This window comes from Mytilus edulis, chromosome 3 (assembly GCF_963676685.1).
Source record: "Mytilus edulis chromosome 3, xbMytEdul2.2, whole genome shotgun sequence".
Classification (NCBI taxonomy): domain Eukaryota; kingdom Metazoa; phylum Mollusca; class Bivalvia; order Mytilida; family Mytilidae; genus Mytilus; species Mytilus edulis.
The window spans coordinates 84,379,625-84,394,913 of record NC_092346.1 but is presented as its reverse complement, the minus strand read 5'-3'; the positions used below and the strand labels follow the sequence as shown (position 1 = coordinate 84,394,913).

Here is a 15,289-nt window from a genome sequence, read left to right as displayed (position 1 = left end):
TTGTCCGCTTAGTTTTGATTAGGAGGCGTCCTGATTTCGAAATCCCAATGTCCCAAATTTCAGTAGTAAAGAAACTTAAATCCCGACATCCCGAAATTCGAAAAAATAATACCGGATCCCGAAATTCGAAAAAATAATACCGGATCCCGAAAGGATCAATCCCGAAATCCTGAGTTTAAAAACACCCAATCCTGACGTCCCGATATATAGGTTCTGCATTATAGAGGTTTTTATTGGATCTCAACTAGTCAAACTAGTATTGACGGTCCAAGTTGTCCCTCATCGCTAAAGCAGCTACATAAACGCCTGTCTCTTTTTTGCATCGTTTTAACACTGTCGTAATTTAAAAAAAAGAAAGACTGGATGCTTAAGTTAACAAGATCAGGGTTGATGGGTATGCACAAGTGTGGGTATGTCACTGCTTTTATTTTTGTCGAGCCTGCAACTTTTGTTGCAGAAAGCTCGACATAGGGATAGTGATCCGGCGGCGGCGGTGTTAGCTCACTTCTTAAAAGCTATATATTTTAGAAGGTGGAAGACCTGGATGCTTCATATTTTGTATATAGATGCCTCATGTTACGAAGTTTCTGTCAGTCACATGTCCATTGTCCTTGACCTCATTTTCATGGTTCAGTGACCACTTGAAAAAAAAAGTTCAGATTTTTTGTAATGTTAAATTCTCTCTTACTGTAAGTAATAGGATAACTATATTTAGTATGTGCGTACCTTGGAAGGTTGTCATGCCCGTCAGACAGTTTTAACTTGACCTCGACCTCATTTCATGGATCAGTGAACAAGGTTAAGTTTTGGTGGTCAAGTCCATATCTCAGATACTATAAGCAATAGGTCTAGTATATTCGGTGTATGGAAGGACTGTAAGGTGTACATGTCCAACTGGCAGGTGTCATCTGACCTTGACCTCATTTTCATGGTTCAGTGGTTATAGTTAAGTTTTTGTGTTTTGGTCTGTTTTTCTCATACTTTATGCAATAGGTTTACTATATTTGTTGTATGGAATGATTGTACAGTGTACATGTCTAGTGGGCAGATGTCATCTGACCTTGACCTCATTTTCATGGTTCCGTGGTTATAGTTAAGTTTTTGTGTTTAGGTCTGTTTTTCTCATACTTTATGCAATAGGTTTACTATATGTGTTGTATGGAATGATTGTATGGTGTACATGTCTAGCGGGCAGATGTCATCTGACCTTGACCTCATTTTCATGGTTCAGTGGTCAAAGTTAAGTTTTTGAGTTTTGGTCTTTTTATCTAATACTATATGCCATAGGTCAACTATATTTGGTGTATGGAAATATTTTATGATCTATATGTCAGTCGTGCAGGTTTTATTTGACCTTGACCTGGTTTTCACGGTTCATTGCTCAGTGTTAAGTTTTTGTGCTTTGGTCTATTTTCTTAAACTATAAGCAATAGGTCAACTATATTTGTTGTATGGAAGCATTGTTAGATGTACATGTCTGCCTGGCATATATATGGTTCAACTGACCTTGACCTCATTTTCATGGTTCATGTTAAGTTTATGTGACGGTCGTAATAAAGCTTTATATTTAGGAGTATCAACATAATATCAATGATTAGTAAAGAAGGCGAGACATTTCAGACATTTCAGTGTGTGCACTCTTGTTGAATTAAGGCGCGTTATGAACTTGTATAGTTAAAACCAAAGAACATCCGAAAATAGGGATATTCCAAAACGCATGCGTAATTGAATTGTTTTCTCTTGAAAATACAACTTCCGTTTACCGCATTTTACATTATTTTAAAGTAAAGTAAAGTATCTCTTATTCTGTAATATCTAATATTTAACAGAATGCCGACAATTGAAAGTGAGAAGAATGAAACAGAAGAAGAGGAGATGGATCACGAACCAGCTGAAAGCGATAAAAGCTCAGACGAAGACTCAGAATCTGGCTCTGTTGACGACGACGAAATATCTGGTAAATAATTATTTCAAATTCCGAGAGAAAAGTGAGGTAGTCTTTCTTAAATTTTGAATGCTACTTATAAAAAACATTGTTTTTTTATTAGTATATGATCATTTGAAGCATTGTCACGTCCCTTTTCTTCCATAAAAAAGTGTCTAGAAATCGACTTTTTTCTTTCATTTGACATTTGTAATTTAAAGGGCTAATATATTATGAAGGGCTTGTATGCCATATTGTCACTGAAGGTATGTAGAATTATAGTCATGTCTTATCACACCCATTTCGTACCTAAGTCTTTGACCATATGGACGACTGAATATGTATGCCAACACTTTCTATGCGCCACATTCAATGTTGTGGTTATTATCATAATATTCATGCCATGTGCTCATGTAGAACACTTTTAGGCATGACACACCACCCAGTCCATATATCTACATCTTTGAAATGCAAAGGGTCTAGGACCCATCACGCAAGTACTGATTAACACATCATACACATGTATGCAATGTCGTTTCACATAATAATACATGTACCAGTACCTCAAACTTGTTATCAAAATTATTGAGAGAGGTCTCAGGTTAAGGTCACTACATACAGAAAAAATTGCAGCTAATTAGTGTCAGGGAAGTCAATAATTCAATATTGATCAGAACATTTATGAACATTTTGATAATATAAAAATGTTTCTTTGACAAATGTTTGAAAATGTTCACTTTCACTTCTTTTTAGACTCAAGAGAAATTTATAGATAATCATTTGATAATAGACCAAGGAGCTAAAAGGAATATCTGTTTAGAGGGTGGTAAAGGGAGGCCCTCAACACGGAAACACGTGAAATAAAAATGGCAAAAGCGTTGCATGGAGAAAAAAAAATCGGAAAAAACGAAGCACGAGAAATAAAATAGTAAATATTAATGTAAAAAGTAAAAAATAATTTATTGATCAGCCGTTCTTGGAGATCATCTAGCCATTATATATGATGGACATGATGACCCTGCAGTCACATTTTAGCGTCCGCTAGTCGCAACTGATTTAAAAGAAAAATATTATTCATTATAATTAATTTTATAGCAGTTTTAAAAATTCTGTATGGGAACACATAATTTAAAACAATCTCCTGACTGACCGGGGCTTTGAATTTAATCCCGGCCTGACTTTAAATCAAATGCAGGACAAGCACGAGAAATTAAGAGTACCGACACAAAACACGGAAAATAAATAAAGGAGAACACGAGGCACGCACGTCGAGCCAAACACAAGAAAACGAAAAATAAAACTTCAAAACACAAAAACACATGAATTAAAAAGGCCCCCTTAGTTGCTTCCCTGGGCAACTGAGGGTTGATGTAACAGGTGATTGTTAATAAAATATGTTTAATATAAAAAAAAAAAAAAAAAAAAAAAAAAAAGGCGGAAAACGTTGCACGAAAATAACCCTTTACCACCCTCTGTTTAATTTTTTCCTACATTTCTTTCATTTGTTTTGCAGACCTAGATGAAGAAGAATATGACCACAGAAGAACTCATTGTTTAGATGAAATGGCAGATCTGGAAAGGCAGTTTTCTGATATAAAAGAGCAGTATGTTAGATATTGTTACTATAAAAGTAAATTGATGGGGGACACCACTTTCAGCATGGTTGCTATTTCAAGGTCATCCGTATGTACAGGTGGAGGAAGTCAGAGAGAACTGCTGACCTTCTGTAGGAAAACTGAAAAATTTATTCAATTAAGATTGTAATCTTAAGGCACTTGCTACATGCAGTTCCTACTCATAGTCTCAGGTTCAGTGTTGACAGGCTAGTGATACAGTAGTTGAAATACTTACTCTAGTTGCTCAGAGGACCCCTGTGACCTTAGAACTTGTGGGTGTGTGCAAAATTGCACTCCTTTTGTAAATGATGAACTTTGTTAAATTAATAATTATTTTAAATTGAGTAAGAATTTTTGGCTGGTATTATTACTAACTCCTACTGTATGTCATAAATTCAAAAATGACTTCTGTGGGGTTTGTACTGAAATATAGTGTTTCCAGACAATATCTTTTGTAAAAGTAAATATAAATCTATGAAATTTAAACACAAGGTTTATAACCACAAAAGGAAAGTTGGGATTGATTTTGGGGGTTTCGCTTGGAACAGTTTAAGAATTAGGGGCCAAAAAAAGGGCCCAAATAAGCATAAACTATTATACCTCCTTAGAGAGGACAATTATTTTTTGCGTTTATATACTACTTTAATATATAGAGACTCTCTGCATTCTGTCTCAATGTTTTCTTTGAAATGTTTACTATTTAAGGGGTTATACCAGTTGCATATATATTAAAATAAGTAAAACATGTGGAAACAAGAATGTGTCCATAGTACACGGATGCCACATCGGCACTATATTTATTAAGTTTCGAGTTGATTGGACTTCCACTTCATCAAAAACTACCTCGACCAAAACCGGACATAAAAATTTATTGTTGAAAGTAAAAGTAGTGATTTGGCAAAAATGAAAATAGGGTAGAGATTAGAGGGAGGCAAGACCTTTTTCGTGACATCGGGATCAGGTGTTTTTTTACAGGATCGGGGGTTATATTTTTCGATTTCGGTATTTCGGGATATGAATTTCTTTAAATACTGCATCTTCGGAATTTCATGTTTTTAAGCCGGGAGTTCCGGATCAGGACCCCTCCGACCACCCCTCAAATTAGCCTTAGTCGGTCTTAGTCATTTATACAAGATTCATATCCTACCATTGGCATGTTAATAAGGCTCCAAAAAGAAAAATCACTAATGGATTGTCCTGGAAGCATATTTTATTAGACTAATAATGTTCTATATATTAGCAGTTACATTTATTTCATGTTTGAAGCGGTGCAAATATTTAATTTAATTTGACTTTTACCAAAAGATTCATTGCAGCAAAGGAGAAGAATAATTGTGGTCTGAGGCCAGAAACACGAAATTAATTGAATTTAACAGAAAGGAAACAAATATCGTACTTTGGAAAAAGGGAGAGGGCTTTTGATACCTTTTATGAAATTCTCCATCCATAATATCTTTTACAAAAAATCATCCTACAACAGTTCACAAGCTGTATATGCCTGCGTTTTTGTAGGTGTGTTCTAGTAAATTTTAATCCTGTTATCAATAACTGTTGGACCTCTGCAGTCTTATCCAGTGAAGCAATTTATTGTATATTTACTATTAAATTATCTTTGATCCTAATGTACAAATTTTTGCATACAGTCAGAGGTGTTTAATATACAACTGATTCCTACATGACAGTAAAGTGAGTTCCATCAGATTTGTTTTTATACGACCGCAAAATTTGAAAAAATTTTCGTCGTATATTGCTATCACGTCGTCGTCGTCCGGCGTCCGAATACTTTTAGTTTTCGCACTCTAACTTTAGTAAAAGTGAATGGAAATCTATGAAATTTTAACACAAGGTTTATGACCACAAAAGGAAGGTTGGTATTGATTTTGGGAGTTTTGGTCCCAACATTTTAGGAATTAGGGGCCAAAAAGGGCCCAAATAAGCATTTTCTTGGTTTTCGCACAATAACTTTAGTTTAAGTTAATAGAAATCTATGAAATTTTGACACAAGGTTTATGACCATAAAAGGAAGGTTGGTATTGATTTTGGGAGTTAAGGTTTCAACAGTTTAGGAATTAGGGGCCAAAAAAGGGCCCAAATAAGCATTATTCTTGGTTTTCGCACAATAACTTTAGTTTAAGTAAATAGAAATCAATGAAATTTAAACACAATGTTAATGACTACAAAAGGAAGGTTGGTATTGATTTTGGGAGTTTAGGTCCCAACAGTTTAGGAATTAGGGGCCAAAAAGGGACCCAAATAAGCATTTTTCTTGGTTTTCGCACCATAACGTTAGTATAAGTAAATAGAAATCTATGAAATTTAAACACAAGGTTTATGACCATAAAAGGAAGGTTGGTATTGATTTTGGGAGTTTTGGTCCCAACAGAATAAGGGGCCCAAAGGGTCCAAAATTAAACTTTGTTTGATTTCATCAAAATTGAATAATTGGGGTTCTTTGATATGCCGAATCTAACTGTCATGACTGTGTATGTAGATTCTTAACTTTTGGTCCCGTTTTCAAATTGGTCTACATTAAGGTCCAAAGGGTCCAAAATTAAACTTAGTTTGATTTTGACAAAAAATGAATCAGTTAGGTTCTTTGATATGCTGAATCTAAAAATGTACTTAGATTCTTGATTATTGGCCCAGTTTTCAAGTTGGTCCAAATCGGGGTCCAAAATTAAACTTTGTTTGATTTCATCAAAAATTGAATAAATGGGGTTCTTTGATATACCAAATCTAACTGTGTATGTAGATTCTTCATTTTTGGTCCTGTTTTCAAATTGGTCTACACTAAAGTCCAAAGGGTCCAAAATTAAACTTAGTCTGATTTCAACAAAAATTGAAATCTTGGGGTTCTTTGATATGCTGAATCCAAAAATGAACTTAGATTTTTTATTATGGGCCCAGTTTTCAAGTTGGTCCAAATCAGGATCTAAAATTATTATATTAAGTATTGTGCAATAGCAAGTCTTTTCAATTGCACAGTATTGCGCAATGGCAAGAAATATCTAATTGCACAATATTGTGAAATAGCAAATTTTTTTTTAATTAGAGTTATCTTTCTTTGTCCAGAATAGTAAGCAAGAAATATCTAATTGCAAAATATTGTGCAATAGCAAGATTTTTTTTTAATTGGAGTTATCTTTCTTTGTCCAGAATCAACTTAAATCTTTGTTATATACAATATACAATGTATATTCACTTTTTACTACCAACTGATAAATTATAATAAATAACATTCAGTGATAACAAGCAGTTTTTTTTACATCTTAATATTTTATGATGTATTTAAATGAGTAGTTATTGTTGCAAACTCCATTAGAAATTTTAATTGAGATTAGTTTTGGAATAAGGGAAAGGGGGATGTGATTAAAAAAATTGGGTTCAATTTTTCTCATTTGAAATTTCATAAATAAAAAAGAAAATTTCTTCAAACATTTTTATGCCCCACCTACGATAGTAGACGGGCATTATGTTTTCTGGTCTGTGCGTCCGTCCGTCTGTCCCGCTTCAGGTTAAAGTTTTTGGTCAAGGTAGTTTTTGATGAAGTTTAAGTCCAATCGACTTCAAACTTAGTACACATGTCCCCTATGATATGATCTTTCTAATTTTAATGCCAAATTAGAGTTTTTACCCCAATTTCACGGTCCACTGAACATGGAAAATGATAGTGCGAGTGGGGCATTCGTGTACTGAGGACACATTCTTGTTTTGAGAGGATTAATATTCAACAGCATAGTGAATTGCTCTAAGAGAAAACAAAAATTTTAAGTTCATTAGAACACATTCATTCTGTGTCAGAAACCTATGCTGTGTCAACTATTTAATCACAATCCAAATTTAGAGCTGAATCCAGCTTGAATGTTGTGTCCATACTTGCCCCAACCGTTCAGGGTTCAACCTCTGCGGTCGTATAAAGCTACGCCCTGCGGAGCATCTGGTTACATCTGACATGGAAATCAAATTCTGATTGAATGTAGTATTAAACAATACAAGTTTTAGTAGCTAAACATTATTTTTTGGACAAATTTAAGTTTTATAATATAAGTCCACTGCCAATTAGAAATATAACATTAAAATAATAAACAAATACATTTTTGTACCATTAGACTATACAAGGAAAGAATGAGTCAGATAGAACAGAAACTGATTGAGATGAAAGCAGGAAAAGCAATAGAGTATTTAAATCCTTTGGCAGAATTACAAGAAAACATGAGGATAAACATAGAAGTAGCAGGTTAGTCTTGTCAGTTGTCTCCCTTTGTTTATGGTAAACATGAGGATAAACATAGAAGTAGCAGGTTAGTCTTGTCAGTTGTCTCCCTTTGTTTATGGTAAACATGAGGATAAACATAGAAGTAGTAGGTTAGTCTTGTCAGTTGTCTCCCTTTGTTTATGGTAAACATGAGGATAAACATAGAAGTAGTAGGTTAATCTTGTCAGTTGTCTCCCTTTGTTTATGGTAAACATGAGGATAAACATAGAAATAGTAGGTTAGTCTTGTCAGTTGTCTCCCTTTGTTTATGGTAAACATGCGGATAAACATAGAAGCAGTAGGTTAGTCTTGTCAGTTGTCTCCCTTTTTTTTTTATGGTAAACATGAGGATAAACATAGTAGTAGGTTAGTCTTGTCAGTTGTCTCCCTTTGTTTATGGTAAACATGAGGATAAACATAGAAGTAGCAGGTTAGTCTTGTCAGTTGTCTCCCCTTGTTTATGATGTTACAAATTATACTTTATGCAGTACAAAAAAGTAACTTTAAAAAGATCGACAGTTCTTACTGGAAAGGATTGGATTTTATTGTAACTACATGTATGTATCTATTGTAGTACAATAAGAAAATGTCTAAACTTACATGAAGCTTGCTGTTTTAAGTGTAAAAACTATCAATGGAATAGATCATTAATTGAAATGAATTGCGTGTGGAATTTGAATAATCAGCCATACAATATTTGCAGGTATATTACTGACTCGATACACAACTTCTGAGTTTGAGTTCTGTTGTAGGTTTTGTATTCCATTTGGTGCAGATGGTCCCTATTGCGAAAATAGAAATCACCAAATCTGTCCTCCCTTTTCTTTTCTATGTGTATATTGATAATACTCTGATGATAAAGTTGTTGACGACCTGAATTCAGTGATATGTTCTTTCACTTATAAGGAAATTTTAGACTATGAATTGTAATAACAATACTGTACATGCAAGCAAACATATTTATTCAGCCATCACTCACTTCAAATATTAAAACATTGAATTATATTAATCAAATAGAACTTTATCAAAATTGAATAGAATCTTTTAATGATTGTATGATGGTTGTTCAATGTAAAATTTACCAAAACAAGTTTTTTATGTTTCCAAACTTTTGTGGTACCTTAAACTCAATATTATTTTCAGTCCAATACAGGATGGAAATGATATTAAATGATTGTACCATTAATTTCTCTCTAGATATAAAAAGATCTCAAAGGTTTTGGTTTATGAAGTTAGAACCATGAATCTGTTATAGTGCTGATAGATATAAGAAGATGTGGTATGAGTGCCAATGAGACAACCATCCGTCCAAGTCACAATTTGTAGAAGTAAACCATTAAAAATGACTATTGTAAAACCATTCATATAGGAAAACCAAAGGTCTTATCTAGGTAAACTATGAGAAATGAGAAGCACTTATAAACCTCATCAACAATGTAATGTATTGATTTATTTCAGGCATTTTGAGAGAGTACATGAAACAAAATATTCAAAGAAAAGTTGAAAGTGAAGAAATTGGTGCAAAACAAAATATGGAGGTATATTTTATTTATGTATATATTTTTTTTAATATCATTTAAAACAAATATTTTTACTGTATATATACTATATTATGTATTGTTCTCTGCTATCTGTTGTTTTGTCACATTGTATACACTTGTTTATGTATTGCTGTAGCATGTTAGTTATGCTTTCACAAATACAATATTCGTTCATTCATAAGTAAATTAGGAACAGTTTCATGAAGTAAACTTGACACTTAGAAATACTTCTAAACATGCTATCATGCTGTAAATATCAGCATTATGTAACAAGAGAAATTACTCTTGTTACATAATGTTCATATTTGTATATACCAAAACTAATAATCAGGATGATCAGGATTTCTTATATTTTTAGAGTGAAAAAGCCCTGTTGTATGACTCAATTAAAGCTGATTTAGAGGATAAGATCAGACGACTGGAGGAAGATAGACACAATATAGACATATCTTCAGGTAATCTCTCATGGAAAAGCATGCACAATTGTTTGAGAAATAAAGTCAGGATGGTAGAAAAGTACAATCATTGTAAAAAAATAAATATATTAGAACTTATTTTAAAAAAAATACCCTCATCATCAGTCATGTGTTAAACTGTTATATGTTAAAAATGTACACAAAAGTGTGAAAAAAAGTGTTGTGTTTTATACACAAATAGATATCACTTGTATTATCAACAGAATTTTATATAGATGTCTGTTTTAAAGAAACCATAGATCTTAATAATATCTGATGTTTATACTTTAATGAGAAAAATGAGAACTACATGGTAACACTAGTAATTCCTTAATGATTTTATAGAAATTTTTTTAAACTAGATGCATATAAAATAAAAATTGATATATATTATTGTAATTTAGTATTACAAATACAGATTATTGTGTGTCTGTTTTGATATTGATGCACTAATGAAAGATGACTTATGCTACTTTGATAACGTTTGAATAGTCACTTTATATTATTTTTACAGATTTATGGCATGAATCTCATATTTCAAAGAAAAACAAAAAGAAAAATGATTCTTTTTCTACAGATCGAAGGAAAAAGCCAGTTACAATTACAGGTTTGCAACTTTTCCATTCAAACATTCTGTATTCTAGTGTCAAAATTTCAATTTAATTGTGAATATAATCCTTTGATTCAATGTGCATATACAACGTGATTAATCTGTTGGATATTTTGTTCTTATATTTCCAAAATTTATGTATGAATTTTATGCATTCTTTTTTAGTCACACTTGGTGTCTGTTGTTGTCTATTTTCATTGTAAACTTTTAAATAAAATTTTCTCTTTTGAAATTATTGGGCCAAATATTGTCAAACTCCTTTAGGAATGAATGTAGGGAATACAGTTTGAAAATTGTATGATAGTATCCAAAGATTTGGCTTTATATTTACAAAGACTGGTAGCCTATGATTATTCTATCTCAAAATCACAAAATTAACAGTATAATGCAAAACCAGGAACTAGCATTTAGCAAGTCTATTAAAATGCAATATTCACATATTTCAAAGAAACTTGAAAAAAGGAAGTTAAGGATATATGTTGTCACTCTATTTTCATACATTTAAGCAGTTGTGCAATACATGCTTAAATTTGCCTGTCTATAAGATTTTAAAGAATTTAACTGATTTTTATTTTTAGGACCATATATTGTATATCTTTTGAGAGATGTAGATATTATTGAAGATTGGACAGAAATTAAAAAGGTAAGCATTTTAAAAATTTATTGAATTTGATCTTCAACTAATTTTTGTTGTCATTTACCTTGTGTGTACACTAAGGAATTAGTATCAGAAGGTAAGGTATTGGGTATACATGTTACTAATCAAAAAGTTTGCAGATAAGATGGTCTTACCATAGGAAAAAAGGTATATTAGTTATTGTGCATAACATCCCTATTTCCTATCTAGTTAAAATTCCTGCATTCAAGTTTCATTACATATAGGTTTTATTTTATTAATTTTATTTTTTTTCTCCCTTACTTGTGTATATGTGATTCTACAATAAATCAGAAAATTCCTAATGTAGCATGTTTTGCATTAAAGTCCACAATTAATTTGAACTAGCTTTAGGTCTTTGCGAAAAGTAATGCTCTATATATACATTCTCCAACTCTCAGAGTGGTTGTTGCTATAATACATTCACTGAAGTCAATCCTTCCGTTGGTTTGTCAAAAACATTTCTCTGTTACAATTTCCAAGAACAGCTGATCAGAACTTCTTATTTATTCAGCAGTTTGACAGTGATGAGTTATAAAGTGTGAACAACTTCTTCCTGTTTGCTGATTCTTTAAATTTTTCATTTCGTTCAACATATTTTTTATGAAATATTCAGTATGTTGAAAGAATATTTTTTTTATTTAAAAAAATGTTCTCATACATTTCAACAGTACTGATGAACAGAAATTATTTTGTCAGCAGCTTGGCAGTGGGGAGTTGTTATGTGATCTGTCAAACACTGTCTTCCTGTTTTCTGATATTTTGAATTTAAGTAGGGTAGGCATAGTCCAACAATATGTGTCTTCTTATTCAACAGTATAGCTGTTATGGTAATCTTTGTAGGCTTTTAAAAATTAGATAAGCAACAATAAATTATTTAATGTTCTCATTAGATAGATATATAATATAAAAAAAAGAAGATGTGGTATGATTGCCAATGAGACAACTCTCCACAACAAACCAAAATGACACAGAAATTAACAACTAGGTCACTGTACGGCTTTCAGCAATGAGCAAAGCCCATATCGCATAGTCAGCTTTAAAAGGCCCTAAAATGACAATGTAAAACAATTCAAATGAGAAAACTAACTGCCTTATTTATGTACAAAAATGAATGAAAAACAAATATGTAACACATAAACAAACAACAACCACTGAATTACAGGCTCCTGACTTGGGACAGGCACATACTTACATAATGTGACGGGGTTAAACATGTTAGTGGGATCCCAACCCTCCCCCTAACCTGGGACAGTGGTATAACAGTACAACATAAGAACGCACTATAAAATCAGTTAAAAAAGGTTTAACTCATCAGATGGACACAAATACAAGTGGATTTAAAAGTTATTTAAGTTTAATTACTTTTTGTTACCTATACACACACAGTTTATTGTTTTACAATATTCCTGTTTAAGATTAATCCATTTTACAATCATTGTCACATTTCAGGCATTAAAACATAGTCAGAAGAGGAAATTAGAGTGTGAATTCTGAATTCATTGTAAGTATGTTTAACCAATTGAATACACAAATGGTAAAGTGTGTATGGTATACATATAATATTGAGAAGATAAATTTAGAAATTCAACTGATGGCCCTCTTGTTTCACTTTTCAATGATGATATTCTCTCTATTTAGTAACTGAACAAATTAAGCCATGTGCATTCCATCTCTTGCTAAGTGTAAAGGTTGCATGAAAACAGATTAAATGAGGTTAAATTATTGACTTGCAAGCCAATATCAGCTATGTATTTGAGCTTTAATATTAAACAAAATTTAACCAAATTTAACTGACTGCTAACAGTGAAATATTATTTCAATATCCGGCACATCTAATTTTATTTTTTTGTTTAAATTGTATTTAATGCCCATTAAAATATAAAATTTGAATATTGCAGAGATAAAAAAAGGAATTCCAAGCAGTCTGTGATAGTTCACCCCAGAACTTATGGAACCAGTAGTGACAGTACAGAGGCATTTATCTGGTACCTGGTTTATTGGTGAATCTGTTGGGCACCAGTGCTGTGATGTACAACATTTAACAGACAGAAAGTTGCATATCAGAGTTGTACTGAAATGTTAAATGATATGATAGTACATTGTTATTCTTTGACCAACAAAATGGCTTTTATTTTATGTTTTAATGATAGATGGTGTACCAAAGTATGAAAGAGTGTCTTACATTCCATTTCATTATTTTGTTCAATTTAGGTATTCATTTTGTTTGAAAAAGTAACATCAGAAACCCTGAGAAAAGCAAAGAAAAGAGGATTTTTTTTATTAGGAAAAGGATTATATGTAATTGTAACTGGTTATCTGAACTTAAAAGGATAGGTTTTTATGAACTGTGCCAAATTATTGTTTTTATCAATTATTATGAAAGAGTTTATGTTACCAAGCTTTATTCAAACTACATATTGTGTATGTGATACAAAACTCCAATAGATTGTGAATTTATGAGGATATAAATAATGTTTGAGAGAAAGACATTTCCTCTAGGATTAAGGAATAGAAGATTCAATTGAATAGTTGTGGGAGATAATAGAATACAAAGGAGGGTTAATCATGTAGTTTTCTAGCCTTATATCATTACAGTACAATTTATAAAATTGAATCATTGGAGGAACACCCCAAATTATATTACAAAGGACATTTTCATATGTTTATTTCTATGATGTCTGTTATTACATTTTAAGTTGGTTGTAGTAGAAATAAATATCTTTGATCTGTGAGGTAAAGTGTTTTACAAGACACATATTGTGGTAGAATATATTTCAAATTAAGATATTGACACAGATTTTATGGTTTCAATAATGGAAATGGAAATTGTGAGAGTAACTTATCTTATGGATGCATATTTTTGTATAGATCTTCAAGTTTAATTTTGATTAGTAATGAAATTTTAAAACATTTTATAACTTTTTAAAAGAATTTTGTAATATATTGTGAATGTTTAAAAACTTTTAAAATAAACATGCTTATTATTAATCATTACATCAATTAATTTCCCTCTTAGTGAGCAGCAGAGTAAGATTTGGGCCTATTTTATGGTGAATAACCATTTTTGGTTGAACATGTCAACATAGATCATTGAAAAAAAACAATCTGAAATCATGTCTAAATTGTATTTTGTTTCTATGTCTCACTTATTTTATGTTTGGTCCATGCTGTTAAGTTTTAGTGTATATCAAAGAATGATATTGTGGTCATTGTCAAATAAAATATTTAAAAATCTTACAATTATTAGCATTTACTTAGTAAACTTTACAAAACTGTGTTTCTTTTAAGTTGAAGACTTTCTGTCTGAACTACCAATAAGCCTTTTCATAATTATTGGCATCACTTATCGTATGGCACCTGTTAACCTTTACATAAATTCTTCTTCTTAGAACCAGCTAGGCTTATAGCAACCAAACTTTGCTATAATCATTCTTATACTAGAGTGCTGGGTATCTTATTTAAAAATTATGTCGGATGAGCCTAGCCTTTCAACCAACATAGTTGCGATGGCTGAATTAGAACATAAGGGTCAATTCAAGTATTGTCAATTATCATCAAAATTATATAAAGAAAATGTAACCTAATGTTTTTATACGACCGCAAAAAAAATTTGGAGGATGGTATAATGTTATGATGTTGTCGTCGTCCGAAAACAAGTTTGGTTTTGGGACAAAGACTTTAGTTTAAGTCAATGGATCTCTATGAAGTTTAAGAAGAAGATTCAATACCACAAAAGGAAGGTTGGGATAGATTTTGGGGAATTAGGGGCCAAATTTTATTTTCTTTAAGGGGTTCAAACTTATTTTTCAAAATTTTCAAGAAGAATCTTTAATTGCACAGTATTGCACAATAGCTTTGTAAGATCTTGACATTTTTTTTGTGTCAGAAACCTATACCATGTCAAAAACTTGATCACAATCCAAATTCAGACAGTATCAAGCTTGAATATTGTGTCCAAATATGCCCTAACTGTTCAGGGTTTAACATGTGCGGTCGCATCAGGCTGCGCTCAGCGAAGATAATTATTTTATCAAGGATTAAACAATACTTTTGTCTACAGCAAGAAGAGACTCCCCAAATAATTCAATGTGTGAAATGGTCAGTTATTGTCTCCTGTGCACCTCACTACTAGGGATATGTTAGTGGTCCCTATATGTACGAAACATATCAATTTTGTTTATACATGGTATAATTACCCATATCAGTTTTCATATTCAAAATATTTATAAA

The 15,289-nt window shown here is 31.9% G+C and overlaps 1 protein-coding gene across 1 annotated transcript; it reads left to right on the top strand.

Annotated features, from left to right (window-relative positions):
* Positions 1 to 1,726: 1,726 nt before the first annotated feature.
* LOC139514574 (breast cancer metastasis-suppressor 1-like protein-A) lies at positions 1,727 to 14,299 on the top strand. The gene is made up of 9 exons (XM_071303963.1): positions 1,727 to 1,957; positions 3,438 to 3,528; positions 7,650 to 7,777; positions 9,254 to 9,333; positions 9,695 to 9,791; positions 10,306 to 10,398; positions 10,980 to 11,044; positions 12,509 to 12,560; positions 12,958 to 14,299. Exons 1-8 carry the CDS (start codon positions 1,831 to 1,833, stop codon positions 12,551 to 12,553), a joined length of 726 nt encoding a protein of 241 aa, XP_071160064.1. The 5' UTR covers positions 1,727 to 1,830; the 3' UTR covers positions 12,554 to 12,560; positions 12,958 to 14,299.
* The last annotated feature ends 990 nt before the right edge of the window (positions 14,300 to 15,289 follow it).

What these genes read in the sequence shown, in the direction of transcription:
- LOC139514574 (XM_071303963.1), top strand. Translation starts at nt 1,831, where the DNA reads ATGCCGACAATTGAAAGTGAGAAGAATGAAACAGAAGAAGAGGAGATG. An exon ending in AAAGCCAGTTACAATTACAG is followed by an intron (nt 10,399 to 10,979) that starts GTTTGCAACTTT and finishes TTTTATTTTTAG; the next exon opens with GACCATATATTGTATATCTT. An exon ending in ATTGGACAGAAATTAAAAAG is followed by an intron (nt 11,045 to 12,508) that starts GTAAGCATTTTA and finishes GTCACATTTCAG; the next exon opens with GCATTAAAACATAGTCAGAA.